Raw genomic sequence first — 22,165 nt, forward strand, 5'->3', positions numbered from 1 at the left:
TGCATAATGCCATGTCAAGTAACCAGGCCTGGCAGGCACACTGTCACACAGATCACTTACAGGGCCTTTTGTTAGCTTCTGTCATTAGGAGAAGAAGGCTCCTTACTCAGCCAGAGATGTTTGAGATAGTCTAGTTCTGGATCACAGAGCCTAGCAGATAGGAACCTTGTGCACAGTTAAGGTCTGGGACTGCATGCAAAACAGAAATAGTGAAATATCACAGTGAGGATCATTCAAATTTGATATTTTTTCTAAAGATTTCTTAATAACTATGTGGATGTAGCTTACGCCATTTCGTTTCGTCATTGCTGCTTTTGTTGTTGTTGTTGTTTTTGAGTTCCCGTATTAGCTTGGCCATTATTAGCCATGTTAGCACATGGTGCTTCAAGCCTATTAAGCCTCAAGTGATGTAAGGCTGAGCAAACAGTGTACGTGCTGTGCTGCTGTCCACACTGACCTGTAGGTCAGCGCTGTCATGCAGAGCAGTTTGTCTTAATATTTGTTGTGAGGGTAAATCACATTGGAATGAATTCTCTTCTTTTTCTCTCTTTTTTTTGTTTGTTTCTTTGTTTTTTTTTAGCACTGCCAGTAACTCAAACAAGAGCACGCCCGCCTGCTCACCAGTCCTGCGTAAACGCTCGCGCTCTCCCACACCACAGAGCCAGGAGGGTGAGAACATGGTGGAGAAGGGTTCAGACCACTCCTCTGACAAGTCCCCCTCCACGCCTGAGCAGGTTGTCCAGAGAACGTACTCCGTGCAGTCGGCGCGAAGCGGGGGAAAGAACTCAAAGGTGAGTACACGGGAGATTCGCCTTTTTATCTTCTCGATGCATCATCTGGAATCTGATCAGATGGAAATACAATACGGACTGAAACACGGTGCACTTTCACTGGCATATTAAAAAAATTTTAAAAAACGGATAAAACAGAGGATCCAGCTCTCAGCATCGCTCAGCCCTTTTTGAGCTGTGTGTCCTTTCCACCCAAAACACTCAGAACTGCAGGAAGAGAGGCCCCCGTACACCTCGACAACACTTTGCGTCACACAGAGCTGCTTCAGTGGGACACCAGGTGTCAATATCACAGACAAAGATAAAGGTGCGACGGGCAGGATAAGGCCTAAGTGGAACACTTAGTAATAATCCTCAGTAATAAATTATTCATTGAGAATTAATTAAACTGTAGTAAAAAATTATTTCAGTGTGAAGGAATTATCATTGATTATGTTTGATAATTATAGTTATTATTAGTTTGTACACTAACTGATTTGACTGGGCGTCAATCATTATCAGGGACGCTGCTTATTTTAACCAATTATTAAACATTATTAATTATAATGTAATATAATGTGTTTGTTCAAAATAAGTAAGCTGTTTATTAGCTATCTATTCACCATTTAACAATGATCTTTAGCATAAAGTGTTACCTGCTTTGACAATATGTTGTCTTTAACCTCAAACCTAAGCATACACATAATTACAGTTGAGTGCATTTTTACGTTGTTGTTTCCACTTTGGCTCAAATACAGTAAGATGGTGGAGACGAATTTCAGGACTCTGGAGAAGATTTGGTTTTATAACGTGAACGCTTACTCAGCAAGAATATAATCGTGTAGGAAACAGACATAAATCAATAGGAGGGCACCAAAATGAGGTTAGCAACTACCTGCCATGCTTTGGATTGCCTCTGTGATTTTAGTCCTGATGTGTTGCATTACATTTTTTCATCTTCTAAATTAGTCCTCCTGACTCTCTGACAGTCGTGTTGATATTTTAACTCTTGTGATCCAGCTGTGTAACTGTGGCTGCACTAACACGTCAGTGTTGGCCCGGCTTTAGTTATTCTCTAGTGTAGTGACGCACGTGTTAGGATCGGTTATTGACTTGGTAGGTGCCTGATGATCTGTAACTATCACTCCACCCCTCCAAAACCAATCTGAACAGATAACACTATTCTCTCTATTCCTCCTGAACACACATTTTTTCACTAATTTTACAATAAAAGATTAAAGAATCAGTAAAGTTTTATATTGTACCTGTTTTAGCTTGCTAAACAACAAAATTAATCCAGGAAATGACTTACATTGACAGAGATTAGGATTTCTTGCGCTGAGCATGTTCTCTGTGTAGCTTTCAAGTGTTGCAGCGTTTTCTTTTTTGGATCTATCTGAGTTCTCATCAGCATTTCTCGTCACAAGCGAATTTAAATCTTTGAAAGTCAGGTATTCTCACAGAAGATGCAAGCCATCACACTCCATCTCCTTTTTTGCCTTTGCCTCATCCGTCTCCGCTGATCTCCGTTGGGTTTTTGAGATCGTTTTCATTTCTCCACATCACACTGTGCACGCCGTCTCTCTCTTCGCTGCTGCTGCTGCTGCTGCTGCTACATGCCATAATGATATTACATACCATCTGATAAAGACTGTTCAGCTCTTCTGTTGGTACTGTCAGCTGTTTCTTCTTGCAGTTTGTTTCGTTTTTGGGGTTTCATTTTTCTATCTGATTTTTTTGTTCTTTGTTCTTCTCCTGATTGCATGCTAGTCTCACAAGCGTCTTTCCAAAGTAAGCATTACTCTTTTTTTCTGTTCTTCTAATATTTCCGTGCCCACTTCCCCTCTGCAACACCTCCTGTCTTGTGAGCTGCGCTGTGAAAAATCCCCCCAAAAAACAACATTCCTGTTTTTCGAATGCTTCCCCCTGAAACCCGGCTTGCCCCCTTGTGCACACTGCAGCCGTTGCGATCCCCATCTGCACCCTTCATCACAGCAGATGGACGTTTTTTGCAATACCAATAACCCTACGCAACCTTACTCACTTCCTTTCCTTTTCCTCTTTCCTTCCTTTCCCTTTCTGGTGGTTTTATATGACATGAATTTCTACAGAAATGTCACATCAGGATTATTTGTTGTTGTTTTTTTCCTATTCAGATGTAGAGAAATTCACTAAATAGATAAATAAATATTGCAAATAATTGTCCAAATTCCTTCCTCACCTCCTCTTCCTGTTCCCTGCTTGGGCCTTTGTCCTGGAACTCTCTTTACAAACTTATCTCGCTATTACACTGCGGTAATGAGTGCTTTATATCTGTTATGCTGTGTACTGTAATTCCCTTGCTGTAGAAGGATGAACTCTTTAAAATACTGCCAGCATCCTAGTCCAGAGCAGCAGGACCGGATCTTTATTTAAGCAGCCTTTCTGTCATCACATGAAACAAATTTATCTTATTTTTTTTTTATATTTAATTAATAAAAAATTTTTTGCACCACAGGCCCCAAAATTCTCCAGACTGCGGTCACGTTTTGGCGCATCAGCTATACTGTAGCCCCATCATCTAGTTTGCTACTTGTCGCAGTGTTTTTCATGTCAGTCATTCAATTTATGGCTTGGCTATACAGTGACTCAGGCTATAGGATGCGATTAAAAAGCTAATTTTTTTTTTACCATAAATGAATAGAAAGACGCAAAAATGGGAGAGTGAGTCAGTAAATTGGAGGTCGGTGTGAAGAGAGCCCTCCTGATGCTCTGTTTGCTGCTGCGCAGTCACACAATCAGTTTAGTGCAGACACATAGATCCTAATTGATCATATGACTCTCCTTTTATGTGCCACAGTTCGAACCCTCTCCACCCCCACCCTAACTCTTTTGCAATATCTCCCATATATATAGATATATATATAATATATGTGTATGTATACATATATACACGAGCCTCTGTGGCCTGCAGTGGTCACATGACCTCAGCAATGGCATTAGGTCCAAGCAACGTGAGCTCGATCGCCCCAACCCTAATGATGCACAAATCAAAGATGCATTTGGTAGAAGAAACGTATGCGCCGTGCCTCTATGCAAAACGGCATAAACGGCAGTCCTGATGTAATAATAATAATCAATCAGGCATCTAATGTAACATATCCAGCTAGATGGAGAGGCTAACCTAACCACTCAGTCAGCCCTCTGACGCTGTTACATCGGTATTGGCAGTGTTATTTCAGAGTTGTACTTGAGCCACAGGCGCTTACGATATCAGTGTATCCATTCCTGTCAGTGTTTACGTTGCTCATTGCTTTAGTTGACATTTTTGTTTCTCTTTAATTTTCTTTCAGTATGACAGGCTAAACCTGATTAAAGTAAGCATTTCTTCTTGTTTTCATTTGACCCATTCACAATCCCTTCTGCCTCCCATTGAGTCCCTTAGGCCTCCACTTACCCATCATATAGAGATGGATTTCTAGTTCCTGTCCCTCTTGTCCTTTCCAGTGCGCCCCCACCCTCTGACTCAATGCGAAAGGATCCTGATTTCATTCTGAAATGTTAAATAATCAGCCCGGCTTAATCAGAAGACTGATTCCACTGTAGTGATTGTCAGCACTGTAAATGACAAAATATTATTATTCGAGCCAATTCTTTTGCCCCGACACAAAACTATTTCTTTAAAACAATATGTCCTAAAATTTAAACCAAGAAATCTTCCCCTCCTCTTATGTAGTCACAGGAAGTCAAACACAGTGGCACATGCATACATGCACACCTTGTCCAGACAGTGGACTCTGAGTCATTTCTCTCTGTCACCTTCAGATCAGAGTAGCGCACATTGGCCCAGCTATCATCACAGCCTTGAGCCCGCTTCTACAGCTAAATGCTAGCTGACGCTGCGCACACCAGAAAAGCAGCAAACCCTGTTGAACAGAAAACAAACAAACTAAATATGTCTGTGTTTTAAAATTACAGTTTTGCAATATTTAGGGCTTCATTCAGTCCATGATTTGTGTTTTGTGGCAATTTCTAAAGCTGCCAAGTCAAAGTGTAATACGAAACATATGACTCACTCTTCAGCTACACCGTCACAATCAACATCATCGACTTTTTTTTCTGTGTTCTTGCCAAAACTCAATCTGGATTATCCGCAAAGTCTGTTATTCACATCAGATTTAACTTACTGTGTCAGTTTGGGGTTTTTTTTGTTCTTTTATTAATATAATATTTCTTTGTCAATCATCCCTCTGCTGCCAGACACATGCTGTATGATGCACTTTCTCCTCTTTAGTCCCCGTCTTCTTCCCTCTTCTTTGTTCTCCCCTTTGAATGATCACCTGCATGTTCCCTCTGTGGGACTTTTTGCATTTAGACTGTTAGAGTTGAAAGCGTGTTTATGTGAATGGAATTGTGAATCTTATTAGGCCGCACCTCTGCTGCCCTCTGCTGCTGTAAAACCGCAACAGACGTGATTGTTTGTCTAAGAAGAGACCTCAAAAGAACAAATTATAGAAAATCACCAGTGACACGTTTCACACCCATTACAGCTCATTTAAATATCATCACTAAACTACAAAGGTGAATTAATTTTCACATTTTCTTTAAAAAATAAACTCCACGCAGGCAATGTGATGATTTTTGAAGACATATCGATGTACGTCTTGTTGTAAAGGTATTTTGAAATACAAACATAGTATATCCAGTCAGCGAATGCAGCACGCAACATGCTTTAGAATTAAATTACTTTCAGTTCCACCAACACAGGAAGCAGGTCTTCCTTGGAAGATTTGGGGAAAAGTCCTATATTTGATTGATAAGTAGACATGTCTGTCTGGGTGCTTACGTAAGTGGACTGGAAGATAATTTAACCCTCCATCGTTTCCATGTTCAGGATAGAGTACATTATTTAAATAGTGTGGGGAATTCTGCTGTTAAGAAATTGTTGTTTTACATCTGATGGATCTGGTTATTAAAAAGGTGATTGATCGTGTGTATCTGCATAAGCCTTCAAGCCTGCTGCACTGTTCACTAGTTCCACGGAGTTAAATGCTTTTCCTCTTTTTCTCTTTCCACAGAAGAGCCAAAGCTGGTACAACGTAAGTCACGCCTTCTTTATCTCCTTCTGTCTGTGTGTGTGTGTGTGTGTGTGTGTGTGTGTGTGTGTGTGTGTGTGCGCGTGTGTTTGTGTTTGTGTGCTGGGGTGTCTTCATGTCATGTTTGTGACACCTGAAAGTGTTGGTTTAGTTGCTAACACTGCTTAGGAGCTGAAAGGTCTGTTGTCCTTGACCTTGTTTACTGGAGAACTGAACCACTAGTGTGCGTTACTGGTCCTGCAGGAAGGGATTAGCAGGAGGCTTAAAATAGCAGCAAGTGGGCCTTTGATGCAGCAAGCAAGACAACAATCCTTCAGCACTGCAGTGCAAGATTTGACTAATATGCCCACATATTTGACTGGTATCACACAGTATAGAATCGACGCAGATTGTTGCAGTTCTGTGTTTTCACCACAAGGTGGTGTGCTAACACTATTTTCCTAACCATGGTTCTCTTTGTAGATCGCCACTGAACATCCACTTAACAAATATTTTAAACCCTTTTTTTTTTAAACAAAAAGGTTGCCAGCTGTGTGGGTTTAAGTGGATTTAACCACTAATAAGTGAGAACATAGTTTCTACAGAAGGGTCTTTATTGGATTTTTCCCCCCCATTTTGTGCTCCTTTTATTTCTTCTGTTGGTTTATTTCCTTTCTTTTATTCCCTGTGTGTACACTCTGCCCCTCTCTCCCCAGCATGAAAGACAACACATCCTGAGAGTAAGCATGACTTGTATTTTTGTCCAGCCCTGATTATCTTTGACTTGTCTCTCTTGCTCTCAGACTGGTGGGATTTTTTGATATCCCTCCTGCCTGTTTCTCATTCCATTGCCTTCCCTCAGCACTCAGCGTTGCTACCGCCAGCAAGTGACACGCTGAAATAGAAAGCACTGTGCTGTCATGATAAAGCTCAAAACAAGATCTTCCATATTGTGTTTTCAACACAGTGTAGAAGAATCGTACAGCACAATTATTCTTTCGTAGCAGTAACAGTGTTCAAAGGGTTTGCATTTTACACGTGGACCTGTGAGCACAAGTGAATTTCTATTTCTGGCGTGCAACAGGTGGTAGCACACTGAGTTCCTCACTGTACTAAGCAGCTCAGTAAACCATCACAAGGGCTTCTGAATGCGCCATGGGAATGAAGCATGGTGCTTTAGGTTGTGGCACGTTTTCCTCCTGCCCAGCTCTCTTTCCTGCGTCCTGATAAGCACGGGCACTTGGTCTGGCATTAAAACAAGTAGAAACACAAGGCCCTAACTAAACATAGCTGAAACATGAAAAAGGATTCTGAAAGCTTTTCAATACTTCGCTAATGCACTCAGCTGTAATAAACCCATTTCATTTCCTCTACTGACCTACTATCTGGAACAGACCCGTAACAAGTGATAATCACTGCTGTAAGTGCCGTCCTGTGGTTCTCAAACTGTGGGGTGGGCCCCCTGGTGGAGAATAGAGGCACCACAGGGGAAGGAGCCACATTAACTTAAATTATTACAGTTTAAGCAGAGGAGGCAGACGCATGAGCGTTTCCTGATGCTATTATTATTAGTTTTATTTCAATAAAATTACCAGAAAATAGACATTATAGTTTGCAAACCACTGGACTGCACTGATAATCTCTCACAGATGTCACTGTCATACTTACAGATGATATACTGCCGGCTACCAGCACAGTGAACTTGTTGTGTACAAGATGGCAGGATAATCTGCCCTTACCTCCAGATTATGTTGCTGTCAACAAATCTCTGTAAAAGGCCAAACTTAACAGTGAAGCCACCCTGCTCATTAATTGCCACGTTTTCTTGTTCCTTTGTCTTGCAGATCTGCATTTTTGTCAGCGGAAGCACTGCGTGCCGTGTTTTTACCCTGAACACGGTCACAACTGTTTACATGCATGCTCCTTCGAGTCCCTTTGTACTACAAGCCTGCCGTCTGTATCAGTTCTGCAGCTGAAAACAGTCCACACATATACTGCATATAAATATATGCATTAGCTTACAGCACCCAGATGTTGAAAGGAAATTATTTAGTCTTTAAATAAGACTGAAATGTTTGGTGATGAGTAAATGCTATGGACACAAAAGACAAATCTACTGTGGCTTACAAGTTAAAAATAGTATTTTGTTTTGACATACAGAGAAGACTTGAGCCATCAAATTTAAATCAGCACATGTGATGCAGGGATGAAGCTTTCCAGCATTAACTCACATTAAGCACATCAAGCTAAGAGTTGCACCCAAACAAGCCAGTCAGTCTTTGTAGCTTCGTCAACTTCTTAAGAGTAAGAAGTTCACGTTGTTGTTATTTCGAAGTTGCGTTGGCTCAAGACTAAAACTACATAGAGTGTGTATGTGAGACAACTTCAACAGGATAGCTGGCCTCAGGTCTCCGAGCCTCAAACAGGGAGGAAAAGCCTGAAAATAAGAAATGTTTATGGAGTAATCCCTTAATATGAATATTCAGAATTGGCATTACAATGTTCTCTTCAAACCCCGCTGACAATTTGAATCGGGGTGAAATTCACCATCACAGCTGATTCATAATGGTGAATTGAATTAACTGCTCAGCATCGGGGCTACCTTCCTGACATCTTGTACACTAATCTTTACACACATGTGTTTTTACTAAAGCTCAATCAGCCGGAGAAACGTGTGTCTAACAGATCCTTTTTCAGTTCACTTGGTTCTGACACGTAGGTGTTGTAGCATTTATGCGCCTGCTTGTCAGACACTGTGTGCATGTGTGTGTGTGCACGTCTACGTGGCAGTAGCGATCGGCCACGACTTCGAAACTACAGTGACTAAACATCCACCTTTCCTAACGCGAGCCCGTACGAGGTAGGCACGGTCACCTCACTTTCTTAGGAGCAGCATAACTGCGTTTTCTTATTCGCTTTGCATCTACACAAATGTGTGGCCTCCAGGAAGTTGGCAGGAAAAGAGAAAACAAGCAACAAACAGCAAGATAAGAGATATCTGGACAGTAGACAGTGCATGAGTTTAGTGCATGGAGACCAACTTTCCATAAAATGAACAACAGCGGTAGTAAAATAGAGAGTTTATTGTTAATAGGATAAACACACTCCTCCGGTACACAGCATAAAACCCCACCCAGGTTTGCAGTACCAGTCTCCTCCATCCCCTACTGTTTGTCCAGCATGTTAATAGTTAACCAGATCGATACACGCTGTGTGTTGGTAGTTCCACTTTATACCCCGTTCGTCCTAGGCGTCACTGTGCCGCCTGACCTCTGCATGCAAAGTCACAGTCAAGTCAATGAACTCTTTCTTTCCTTAAGCTATAAAGCTACAAAATCGACACGAATACACGGAAATACCACAAGTACGGGATGAACCTTCATTAAGTTTCATGCTCATGATGTAAAGGCATGTTTTCCAAGAAGCCTGTGATATTTTTCTTTCTGCTTCCTCAACTTACGCAAAGATGGGACTCGTGGCTGGATTCCAGTGCCCAAATATGACTTATAAATTTGCTTAGAGCAATGAAAATCTAAGCCACAGTTACACTTGTTTTGTGTTTTGTTTTTTTTTTCTCTCTGTTTGTTTTTTGTTTTGCTCACCAGTCAGACCTCCATAACTGCGCCCACGTTTTTGAGCGCCGAAGCATTTTTTTTGTTAAGAAAATCTATCGATTTTAAGTGCTGCTGAAGTAGAAGCTCTCCATCCTTCTCGCCCACTGAAAGTAGCAGAGGGGGATCAGGTGTCAGGAGTGCATGAATGACCTCAATACCAAGGCAGGAAGGAACCACTCCATACTTGCAGTTTCTTGAAATCGCCGGCGTTCAGCACGTTCAGTACTCGTACTTTGGATTCCAGCGGCCTTTCATTCATAAAATAAACGTTAAAAGCCCAAGAGCAAAGAATTATCGAGCGCGTATTTATTCATTCTCCTCGCTCTGCTATTTAAACCCTGGCTTGCGACCCGGTGCAGTCCCTTTCAAGATTGATGGTGTTGTTTTGCAGCCAGAGGTAACTGGAGGTTATGCTCACATCTGTTCTCTATAACTCAATCACTCGCTCAGACTGTAAGACGGACTCAACACATACTTTGGCTTTTTTTCCCTTTATTCAGTCCTACTTTTTTCCCCTACAGCTACATCTTTGTTTATATTAATCCTCCAGTCTGCAGAGTAAACTCGCCTCATTCTTTGCTGGTCATAAACAGAGTAATTATCAGGCACTCAGACCTGGACAGCAATACACACACACACACACACACACACTCATGCTCTGCTTGCACACTTACGAGGAGGAGTAAGCAGAAAAAAGGAAAAGGCTACTGGCGTGATAATAAAGGACTTGTTGGCTGGGGTTACTAGAGGGCAACGGCCGTAACTCCTCTCCCTGTCTGCATGAAAGGAAGCGAGAGAGAGGCACAGAAAGACAGAGTGAGACAGGAATCATGTGGCTGGAGTGCGTTGTGTCCACTGCTCAGTGTTGAAAGGGAGCAGCACCCAAGATTAGGAGGGGAGCGCGGATACTACAGCTTCAAACTGCTGCACACGTTGTCTGGCTTCTCTTATTTTCCCAACTTTTCTCGAACTGACAAGTCAAGTCGGCTGTGAGACGAGCCCACTGGGGCGCATTTTTGGAAAACTTGTTTCCATCCAGGCAGCAAAAAGGATCTGGCGCCCTGAATATGGAACTGGATGAGGACTGTACGCTGTCTGACTGGGAGGCCATGCTGGAGCTGGATGAGGCGTTGGCATTGTGGGTTCTGCAGGGTCCAGCTAGAGGGGAATGGGGTTGGGAGTGGGGCTGGGCTGCCTCAGACCTTCAAGACCCCGAGTGGGACAGTGAGGAGATTCCTGCTGTAAGTCGACCCCAGCTCGTAAGCTGAAAACATCACGGGGAGAAGCGTTGAAAAATGAAAATGTAACCTTGAAGCGGCAAAACAGAGGATCGCCCAGAGGGCTTTTTTAGGGAACTTTGTGTGCTGTGCATGCTGCTGTGAGCGTAGTTCTGTGGTAAATCCCCACCAATAATTCAAACAAGTGGTTTGGCTGTGAGTCTTTGCTATTTGAAATCTTCTTGAGCTCACATAGGCCTGTTGTTTGGCATGATTGTCCAGTTACTATGTGAGTGATTTCATTTGTCAACAGCGGAGGTTGTTTCTAGGGTTGTTTTAAAAAATGGAAACATGATGATGTCTGCAGAGAACGGCATGATTTTTTTTAAGAACACTTTCAGTTTTTTGGCTTTAGACTTCTCCCTTGAGCCTCGATCAAAAGGAATATGTATTTTCTTTTCTTTCTGCTTAACTCTTGTTGCTGTTATGTTTTCCTGAAGTTTTCCTGTTGAAGGAAAGCATCTGGCACGGACAGTGAGAGCCTTCCCTCTGGTACACATTTGGAGATATATCACAGGCTAATCTAGTCAGCTGAAGCCAAGCATAAAGAAAAATACTGGTCATATGAAACAGAATATGCTTCCCGTTTGATCCTAATAAGCCAACACTGTCTGCTTGTTTACACTTGAGATTTCATCGATGATCCAACAAAAGCCTCACTGTCAGAAATATGTCGCCCTGTAATGCAAATAGGATATCCTGACTCATAAATACCAGTCATGGCAGCATGTGTTTTGAATGATTTGCACTGGGCTGATTCTTTCCTTGTATTGCGCTTTAAATCGGTTATGATGCGTCCTTTCAGATATCTCGGGCTACGTACCTCTGCTTGCCGTACTCTGTATTTCCATTTGCAGTAACTGTGAAAATCCCCCACAGGATGAAAGTCACGGCATGATTAAAGTAAAGCGGACATACCGATCAAACCTGTGGGTGGTTTTAACAAGGTTATCTCACATGCTCGTGGAAACAAGTAACCCAGGCTGTGTGACAGAGGCAACACTTGTGAACAGAGCATGAGGATGCGAGTGTGTGTTTGTTTGTGTGTGTGTGGTTTCTGACTCTGCCTGTCACTGCAGGTGCTGAGCCCGACATACAAGCAGCGCAATGAGGACTTTAGGAAACTCTTCAAGCAGCTCCCTGACACAGAGAGACTCATTGTGGGTGAGTGTACACACTGAGGCCATCTGAGTACTGGCAGGGTGCAGCCAGCTTGGTAGTAATTAGAAAATGATTAATCCTTCCGGAGCAGACAAGTACGGGATATTCCCACCGGCTGACATCATGGCATGACTGTAAATATGTGTCGATTTTTGTCACTGAGTAAAATAAATCCCACGGTCTTCAGAGGCCTTAGTGTCATCGTTTGAGGAGACCTTTTCCTTTTCGGGCACTCATGTGAACACGTAATGTGAACACAAGTTTCGCTCATTTGTTGTTGAGAGTTTCTCAGTGTTCCTATGAGTACAGTCATTGTTGTAAATGCTTCCGACTAAATCAAACTGCATGTGAACTTGACTCGAACTTGCTGAAATGGTCAGTTTTGTGTCCTATTTGTTGTTGTTGTTTCTGTGCTACATGGTGCAGTTCCTGTGCCGTCTTTTTTCTCATTTTCCATCATGTCTGATTTCATGACTCATCCATGTTGCAGACTACTCCTGTGCTCTTCAGCGGGACATCCTCCTGCAGGGACGACTCTACCTCTCTGAGAACTGGATCTGTTTCTATAGCAACATCTTCCGCTGGGAAACGCTGGTATTGCTGCACTTCTGTGCATTCTTTCTGGCAGTATTGGGTGTGTGTGTGTAAGTAATGGTGTACATTTGTGTGTTTGTTTAAAGCTGACGGTGCGGCTAAAGGACATCTGCTCAATGACAAAGGAGAAGACCGCCCGGCTCATTCCCAATGCCATCCAGGTCTGCACGGACACTGAGAAGGTAAGGGATACGCAAGACTTTGTTTTCAGTGTGTACATGTCAGTGTTTATTGATGATGTGGCTGCTGATAGAAGCACAAAGATGAAGTGTGAAGTTTACAGAGCTGTGCTCTCTGCTCAGATTCAGCCAAATACTGCCAAACTGATCAGACAGCTACAAATGGATGATGAGATAAAGCACCCCGGGAGTGCAAACCAAGAGTTTCTTAAGGAAAAACAACAGGATATTCTTCTATGGCCCAGTCAGTCATCTGATCTCAGTGAAACAGAGGCGTTTTTTTAGTTATTAAATGCAAAACTGCAAGCAAATGACACAAGCAAACAAGCTGCAAATTAAAGAGGTTTCAGTAACTTTCTAGTCCCTGTACTTTCTTGGGAAAAAAAATCTGAATTGAAGCTGAAAGTCTGCATTAGAATCACACATTAAATGTTTGATTTACAGCCCACTGTGGGGTGGTAGTGTGCAGAAGCAAAACTACAAAATTGCGTCTTTTTCCTCAAACATTATGGAGGGCACCCGTAAATGTGTCAGAAATATGTGCTTTAGTTTTTATTTTCATTTATTTCAACTAATTTACAAAATTATTTCTCCCTTTCATTTTGTATTTTGTTACTTTTTAGTTCCCACTTATTTAATCTCCCAGAACTGACTCTCTTCCCTTTTTTTCTATTTGCATGTCTTTGTACATGATGCAAATTCCTTTATTTATGGTGTTATTTTAGTTCCATGTCGGCTAATACGAGATCGCGTTTTATTCTCTGCAGCACTTCTTCACCTCGTTCGGAGCCAGGGACAGGACGTACATGATGATGTTTAGACTGTGGCAGAATGCGCTGCTCGACAAGGTCAGCAAATCCAATTTGTGACTTTATGCTTTGGTCTATATTTTTTTTCTTTTGCCACACATGGGATGACAACAACAAATTGCTGCATGGTTCCCTCCTCACTCTCTTCGTTCCTTATAACTGGTTTGTTGATCTTCTGCAGCCTCTGTGCCCCAAAGAGCTCTGGCACTTTGTTCATCAGTGCTATGGCAACGAGCTCGGCCTGACCAGTGACGACGAGGACTACGTTCCTCCCGATGATGACTTTAACACCATGGGGTATGTCTGGCTATGGTGCTGCATCAGTTACTATGGCTACCACTATAAATATTGTCATTTGGTTGCCTAATTTCCCAAATTAGAAAATAATTATTCCGGCCAACATGAGCCAGAGCCAGTAAATACTGAGTATTTTCTGTGCCGATGTACTATTAATACAGTTACGGTTTGAATGCTTTTATTCTACAATGCACTCACAGTGAAGGCTAAAGGCTTTGTTGCGAACATGTCTACATACACATAAGAGACAGTTTGCCTCAAAATCAAGTTTACATGTTTCTCCCCTAGTGCTAGTTATCGATCTCGATCTTTTTGTGTTGAGCTCATCAGTTTTGGGTGGAGGTGTCTGTGTTCCTTATGACATAATGTAAATAAATGGCACTTGGCTCACTGTGCTCAGAAGAGCCAAAAAATGTATTTGAACAAGTCGTTCATTCGAGAACTCATGACCTACCTCTGCAACATAGAAGCACATGAACCCGTGACGGTGTGACATGACACAAACATGTGACATAATATAAACATACAGAAACAATAGCACTCCCCTCATGTTAGCTAGTTCCTTTGATTGGCCAGCGTGAAAAACATTCCTACATAAAACCACAAACCATGCTGCCTTTGCAGTGGTTGATTCATAGACAGTGACAAGGTCATGCTCGCAATCAGTAGCCATCTGGGTGTGTCAAGTTGACAATAAAATGTCAATAAAAAGGACTCACTCTGCTATCAGTTTGTGATTGAACGGGGTCAAGTCAGCAGCCTCTGATAACACGGGAATTACCTGTGACAGATAAGCAGAAATTAGAAATCTCTTGCCATCTGTTGTAAATCCATTGCTGTCTACAATCAGAGAAATTCACATTTACTGCTTACATCCAGACTACAGGCAGAAACTCATATATTTGTAACTTAGCTATTCTATTATCGCAGACATCTCTACAGCTGCAGTAAAGTCTGGGGCTGTCACGTTTCTCCATTGCCTTCAGGTTCAGTGAGGAGATTCCCAATGAGGAGAATGAGATCAACAATGATAACTTGTCCAAGAACAACGTAGAAGCCAAGCCTGAAGGGAGCCCTCCTCCTGTACAAAAGAAGCTCATCCCAAACAGCACCATCCCCACCCCTGGCAACCACGATACCATCACAGTAAGTTGTTGCAGTTATGCTCTATACTCTGTTTTTAACCACGTAAAGCCTAAAACATGAAATCATTGGCAGACAATTCCTTTCTATTTTTTTATTTCAGTGTTTATTCTACCTTTTGACATTTTTCACGTTTTTAAAAAGCAAATAACATTTTACTTTGCATATAAGAGTTTTAATTTGTATCATTATTGCTCCATTCAGTATTTTTGTGCAGTTTTTTCAGGTTTTTCAGTATTTAAAAAAAACAAATCACAAAAATTTTAATCAAATCACATGCAAACCTCAGAATCTCTGAATAACTTCACCATATTGTTTTTCCGCAGTTTGACCTCCCAGCTGAGGAATATGCAGACTGCCTGCCAGATGGTGATCTGCTGGCTGTCCCTCTGGTGGTGGAGGAAAAGAATGAGACCAGTGGGCCTGCTGGTCCTGTCCCATCACCGTCACTGGACTTCAATGACAATGAAGACATCCCCACTGAGCTCAGTGATTCTTCAGAAACACACGACGAGGGTAATTGCAGAGAGCGGACGGTCTTTGCTAACAGGACGACTATTCATATAATTTAAAACCAGAACATAAGAAATGTATTTTCTTTATTTGTTATGTGTGTTTCTTTGCCACGTAGGAGAGGTACAAGCCTTCCATGAGGATCTCAATGGCAGGCAGCATATCAATGAGATCTACAAGTTCAGTGTGGACAAGCTGTATGACATCCTTTTCACGGAGTCTCAGTTCATGAGTGATTTCATGGAGCAGAGGCGATTCTCAGGTCGGTACGCCTGATGTTCCTGCACGTGATTCAGTCAAGCCACGTCTGAGCTCCTTGGAAAGAGTGCAAGCTAAAAAGACAGGCTTTATTCAATTCGAACATTTGCTTTTCAGATATAGTGTACCATCCATGGAAGAAGGAGGAAGATGGGAACCAGACCAGAGAAATCATGTACACCATCTCTCTGTCCAACCCCCTGGCTCCCAAAACAGCCACAGTCACTGAGACACAGGTAGTCATGTCAAGTAGAAACATGTTTAATTATTTAAGCTCTGCTGTGCTTTATGAGACACTTAAACTACATTTTGTTGATTGTATCAGACTCTATACAAAGCCAGTCAGGAGAGTGAGTGTTACATCATTGATGCTGAGGTCATCACACACGACGTCCCCTATCATGACTACTTCTACACTCTCAACCGCTACATGCTCACGAGGGTGGCCAAGAACAAGTGTCGGTTACGGTGAGTCATAAGACTTCGTGACATAATTATTTTTGGACCATCTTTCCCCGTGTTTAAATTATTTTTAAGTGTTTCTTTTCATGGTTTATCTCAATTTATTTACCATTTTATTGCAAAGACAGAAACTGTGTATGAATACAGTCATCCTCTTCTCCTAGGATATCAACAGAGCTGCGTTACAGGAAACAGCCATGGGGGCTGGTAAAAGGCTTCATAGAGAAGAACTTCTGGAGTGGGCTTGAAGAAAACTTCCGCCATCTTGGTAAACTCCATGGTTGTTTGGTTGGCTGTTTCGATTGGTCACATCAGTCATGTGGTTTTCTTAACAAGAAGACTCAGAGAGCGCAACTCGAAGAGCAAGGGCTAAACTAAAACCTTTATTTATGATGCTTTTATTACAACATGCTGACGTCAGCTTGTTTTTATTAGAATATGATGACATCAGCCTGTTATGGCGTCACTGTGAGCTCGTAGAGCATCGTATTTTTTCAAAAAAGGGGGTGTTATGCTCGATATGATCTTGGGCGCTAACAATGAAGGTCAAACTCAAATGCTCAGCCAACATGGTACCCGTCCTCCAAGGCCTGGTATATTGTTGTGAACTCCATAAAAATTGTGGGTAATATAGTTTTTTTTTACTGATTTTAACATTTGATGTGACCCTAGTTATACCTTAATTAAATCAGCTGAAGCTGTTATTGGTATCTACCATCACACAAAACTTTCACAATGATATCTTTGGACACTGGACTGCAGCAAACAGACAAACAGACAGACAAAGAAATGGAACCGATTACATACTCCCCCCCATTCAAGGGGAGAAATAATGGCAACGATAGACTTAATCTAATCATTGCTTAATGCTTAAAGAGAGAACAAGAGCATGTGGATGTTTTCAACAAGCTGAAAGTGCATGGGTGTTATATATATTTATATGTAACAGGTGTGTTTTTCCTCTCTCAGAGTTGGAGCTGTCCAAGCTGGAGGAGATACTCATGGAGACTCACCAGCTGTCTCCAAAGGCAAAAGTGGTGAAGAACTCCACGGTGAGGCGCAAGAAGAGGCCGCTTCCCCACATGCGCAGCCAGCATCTGGATGAGGCCCTCAGCCCCGTTACCACGCCGACAGATGAGGAAGTGATCCAGAGGATCAAACACGTGGCCGGCTCCACGCAAACGAGACACCAGAGTCCAGAACACCTGCCCGGAGGCTTCGCTCTGTACAGCGTCTCCAAACTGCTGCTCATCATCAGCTTTGTGTAAGCAGCTCATCAGAGCACGCACGTGCACACGTCATTCCTGTGAGGATGGCTGTACAGTTGTCCATCAGGATGTAAATGTACATTTGACACATGCTGACATGACTTATTTTAATTTCCTTAGAAATATGTCATTATTGTTCTTTTGAGAGTAACTCCTTTCTCCTCTTCTTTCATTGCCATCCATAGGATCTGTCTCAGGTACACATATATGTTCTCTGATATATAGACAGATTACAAATTATAGAAAAACTAACAAACTGTCTTAGTAAGGTACTGGGCCACTATATGTCGGCCGATTGGCTTTAGCGTTCCTTAGCAAGTTTGCTCTTTTATTTAATGTCTCAATGTCGGTGGAGAGTGACTGACTGACTGATGCACAGTCCAAAGTTTCCTGTAGGCGTTCAGTGATGTTGAACTCTCATTACTCTAAAAACAGCTTTGTTCCCACGTGTGTGTATCAAACTATTTAGCGACGCCCTCGTGTCCTTTATCCTGGCAGAGAGGATAAAGTTTGCAAGTAGATCCAAACTATGTGAGCAAAATGCCCCCAAAGCATAACAGAGATTCATTTAATCATTACATTTGTCATCCGTCTGTATTCAGTATTTATTGAAAACCATCCCACAGTCAAAGTGTACTTTCAGTATACATCAGAGTGCTCATACCAGCTCATTAGAGGCATTATGAATGATTTCAAAGTGAAGCTGAGCCCTCGTTTGTTGACTCTCTTTCTACATTTCTGTCTCTTTGCCCTCCTCCAGCCTGGTCCTGCTTGTGTTCCTCAACATGATGCTTTTCTACAAACTGTGGATGCTGGAGTACTCTGCGCAGTCCTTAACAACCTGGCAAGGTCTGCGGTTTCATGAAAGGTAAACACACCCCAACAGATCCATGTGTACACACGGTTTATTGCACTGTTTTTTTCATTACTCTTTACACAGAACTTTCTGTTAAACACATTAAAGATACCCAAACACTGTAATACAATTCCAGACAGGCACACACATCCGTAAAGTAAACTGCATCCATATTGCCTTGAACAGGAAATCTCCACGCTTGCTTACTGATTGTTAGCCGTCCCTTAAAATGGAAATAATGCTTCAGTGCCTGCACCCTTAGGTTGCTGTGTGTGTTTATCTGTGTGTGTGTTTTTCCAAGTAAACTGCCTCAGACGCAGATGGAGTGGGCCCAACTCCTGGAGGCACAGCAGCGGTACCACGATGCTGAGCTGCAAAAGTGGAGGGAGATTATCAAGTCATCTGTAGTGCTGCTGGACCAGGTATAGAAAAAGTTTCTTTTTTTACAGCAGATAGTAAATAATAATATAATTAACATTATTTAAATTAAATAAGATAAATAATAATTCTGAAAATGTAGTTTTACTTTTATTTATGTGTTTCAATATTTTTAATAGTTTCATTTTTAATAGTGTAATTTTAATATTATTTCTGCCAGAAGAGATTGTACGTGTTCTCATAAATACATTCAACTCTGACCAAAGCTTACATTTGCTAACTAGCTTGATTTTCATTTATGCTATTGCGACCAAAAGTTTGAATAACTTTTTCGCCTGTTATTAAAATGGAGAAAATACTATTTAACATGTGTTCCTGTTGTTTTGCTTCTTCAGATGAAAGACTCTTTATTGAACCTCCAGAGAGGCATTGGTTTAAGGGACTACCCCTCTGAGACTGAGGAGAAACGCAGTCGCTATCACTGACACACTACCATCAGGCCATGAGGGCATGCTGTGCAATACGGGACCTGTTTTCTTTTTGAACCAGTATGCCGTCAGCGGCAAGACAGAGAGAGAACAGAGAGGGGTGGTGGGACCAATAGTGAGCGGATCCATGGACATAAAGAGAGGAACAGTCATCTCTAGCGTATGGAAGTTAAAACCACCCCCAGAGGACGAAACCACGGACAGAAAGGGTCCCGATCACACACAGGAATCGAGCTATCCCCAACAAGAGGAGGTGCAAGACTTGCTTCCTCTAAACACCTTGGGGATAACCGTTTCCTTCTACTCTCTTTATTTCCAAGTGCATCCTACTGTAAGCCATGTGAGCCAGGAGCGTGGCGGAGAGAGCGAAGGAAAACTACTGCATGCATTTAGACAACCTATCTCCCCTCAGTCAGTGTTAATGTGGTCCAGTTCCAGTCTATGTGTGTCTGAAAAAGAACAGAAGAAGAGGAGAGATTGAGTCAAAGAAAAGGGGAGGGGGATCCTTTTGAGTCTTAACGGCTTTCTACACTCTCCGACTGTTCCAAATCAATCGTACCCTAGAGGTCCTCGCTGCAGCGTCCCTTCAGTAAACCTCCAGGTGATCAGAGGACAGGTTCACTCCACGAGAAAAGACGTATTGTAGCTGGGAGATCAGCTTCACTGATCAGCCCTTATTGCCTTGTTTGAGCCTGGACTGTGTGGTTTCTGTCCGGGCTGGTTCCCTGACATACCGATGAGTAGAGCGTAAGATTGATAAGATGCGATTCGCAGGCTCGGTTTCTCCCGTCACAGTGTTACCTACCTTATGTCGCATTATTTCTCATCCTTCTGATGAAGTCGAATGTATTAGTCTGGGGGAAAAAAGAAAAAAAAAAGGCTGGACTTTGATCACAACTTGATAAACTTTGAAACGGGGACGCTGCAGCTAGACCGACCAGTAGGGAGTCCTGTGTTCTTACATGTTTTATTACTAAACTGTGATTATATCTCTTTAAAAATGTTTCAGATTGGAAAGAGGTCATGAATATATTTGAAATATATAAGAATATTTCATTATTATATAATATATATACACATATATATATATATTTCAAAATATATAAAAAACATTACCTATATTTATTGTTAATTTATGTACATACAGAAATGATCAGAGCTCTAGACCAGTTAAAGAATTTCTAACAAAAAGTGTTTTCTTCTAAAGATGCATGCCAGATATGTCTGTGACATGTCCAGTGTGCAAGTATGATTCTTCATTCGCGCGATTATGTTCGCGCACGTGTGTGTGTGTGTGTGTGTGTGTGTGTGTGTGTGTGTGTGTGTGTGTGTGTGTGTGTGTGTGTGTGTGTGTGTGTGCGCAGGAATTTTTACCATTCCACATGTCTATGTTTCTTTTCTGGCTCTTCCAGCTGGACTGCCTTCTTTTCTTTTTTTAATGCTGATGTGTTTGGATGCTGCCTTGCATTTGTCCCACCAGGGTGCAGCTGCACATTTGAAGAGTTTTGTTCCAAAATGATGTATCAGACAGCTGGAAACAGCCACGATCGATTGGTTAGGTAGTGTCACATGCACATTTGGCTAAGAAGCTAAACGATGCCTGGCTCGACCGCAGGAGGAAACACAAACCCCTTTGAGGTTGTGTCAGTAAGAGCATCTCGCTTAAAATCAAAAATAACCGGAGCTACCTGCTGTGACAACCCTTTCTAAATAAGGGCAGGAAAAAAAAAGTAAAAATATATATTTTTTGCAGTTTGCAAAAATGAAATGGATACATGCTATTTTGGAAATGAACCCTTCGTGCCCCCTGTGAGCAACTCTTCTGTTCATTTCACCACATTAGCTGCCGCTGTTTGCTAAACAGGAAGAGGTTTTGGCATTTTAGGAAATCTGCACATTTGCTGTAAGGTTGGATGATATGATCAGATGCTACTGTCACGTGTGTAAACTAAGTAAGTAAATAAGAAACAAAAAGAAATTAAGCCTGACAGTTTTTGTTCATTCTTTGTAAGTTTAGATCTACCTTCATATTTGGCATCTTGGTAGGATCTTTTCATCTTACTCTCAGTAAAAAAAATAAATAAAAAGTGAGAGCATAAGCACATTCCTCAAAATCGAAACCTCTTCCTTTAAAAATACCTGCGTTAACTCAAAATGTACTCTACCTTTCCCCGTTTCAAGTGTCTGTCTTGGATGCAGTGAAAGCATGAGAATTAACTTTATGCAACTAAATTGAACCAAAAGAAAGTAGAAATGTACTTTCACAGAGGACGTATTGTTTTAAATTAAGTATTTATCATGTATGTTATATATATATATATATATATATATATATATACATACATACATACATACATACACAGGTGTTAGTATGGTGGTTTACTCACTCACCTAACAACATCCCCAGGTTTGATCCCAGAATGATGCACAAATCCCTATTTGGGGTTGCATCAGGAACGGCACCCGGTGTAAAAAAAATAATAATAATAATAATTTTATCTGCTGAATCAAACACACGGATCTGCCCGCTATGGCAACCCCCTTGTGAATAAGGGAGCAGCTGAAAGCAGCTATATAAAAAGTAGTGTTACGTTTGCTGAGGCCTCGCCCCGAACTTAGCCTGGCACACCTTCTCGTCCGTTTTCCGGAGCAAAGATTGGACGAGCGATCAGTATGAGGGCAAGCAGATAACTTTACTGTGGCGTGTTCTCGACCGACATATTGAGCGCGTTCCATTTGAAGAAGGCACAGTGACGATAACGCACAGAAACCTTAAGACGTGAATGTGAGCGATTTTGAGATGTTTTCTGTTTTATAGAAATCACCTTCACAATCTGGAAGGCACTGAAAGATTATAGTGAAGTTATGCTTTGTGTGTATGACGGTGCAAATACATGGAAATGTAACTGAAATGCTTTAAGAGTTTGTTTTCAAGTGTAGTGAGTAGATTTTTTCTTCTTCGTTTTCAGATGCTTCTGTAGTAAATGCTTGATTGAGATGGTTTTACTGACACGTTTTCACCGTCGCGGCTGAGTGAAGCAGTT

At 41.8% G+C, this 22,165-nt stretch overlaps 1 protein-coding gene across 17 annotated transcripts in view; it reads left to right on the forward strand.

Moving 5' to 3' along the window:
• Positions 1-20,154, forward strand: part of gramd1bb (GRAM domain containing 1Bb) — a 109,553-nt gene extending 89,399 nt beyond the window's left edge. For 10 of the 17 annotated variants that reach the window (XM_026193660.1, XM_026193675.1, XM_026193676.1 and 7 more), the window contains 21 exons: positions 581-791; positions 2,541-2,561; positions 4,103-4,126; positions 5,828-5,848; positions 6,541-6,564; positions 11,795-11,879; positions 12,367-12,470; positions 12,557-12,652; positions 13,417-13,497; positions 13,640-13,755; positions 14,742-14,901; positions 15,225-15,414; positions 15,530-15,673; positions 15,787-15,905; positions 15,995-16,137; positions 16,296-16,399; positions 17,101-17,395; positions 17,585-17,596; positions 18,160-18,267; positions 18,557-18,677; positions 19,029-20,154. In XM_026193660.1, the coding sequence (XP_026049445.1) occupies positions 581-791; positions 2,541-2,561; positions 4,103-4,126; positions 5,828-5,848; positions 6,541-6,564; positions 11,795-11,879; positions 12,367-12,470; positions 12,557-12,652; positions 13,417-13,497; positions 13,640-13,755; positions 14,742-14,901; positions 15,225-15,414; positions 15,530-15,673; positions 15,787-15,905; positions 15,995-16,137; positions 16,296-16,399; positions 17,101-17,395; positions 17,585-17,596; positions 18,160-18,267; positions 18,557-18,677; positions 19,029-19,118 (2,269 nt within the window). In that variant the 3' untranslated portion in view covers positions 19,119-20,154. The remainder of the gene's footprint in view (positions 1-580; positions 792-2,540; positions 2,562-4,102; positions 4,127-5,827; positions 5,849-6,540; positions 6,565-11,794; positions 11,880-12,366; positions 12,471-12,556; positions 12,653-13,416; positions 13,498-13,639; positions 13,756-14,741; positions 14,902-15,224; positions 15,415-15,529; positions 15,674-15,786; positions 15,906-15,994; positions 16,138-16,295; positions 16,400-17,100; positions 17,396-17,584; positions 17,597-18,159; positions 18,268-18,556; positions 18,678-19,028) is intronic. The other 7 variants (XM_026193661.1, XM_026193663.1, XM_026193662.1 and 4 more) reach the window with 7 other exon arrangements.
• The last annotated feature ends 2,011 nt before the right edge of the window (positions 20,155-22,165 follow it).

The sequence above is a fragment of the Astatotilapia calliptera genome, chromosome 14 (genome assembly GCF_900246225.1).
Source record: "Astatotilapia calliptera chromosome 14, fAstCal1.2, whole genome shotgun sequence".
Taxonomy (NCBI): Eukaryota; Metazoa; Chordata; class Actinopteri; order Cichliformes; family Cichlidae; genus Astatotilapia; species Astatotilapia calliptera.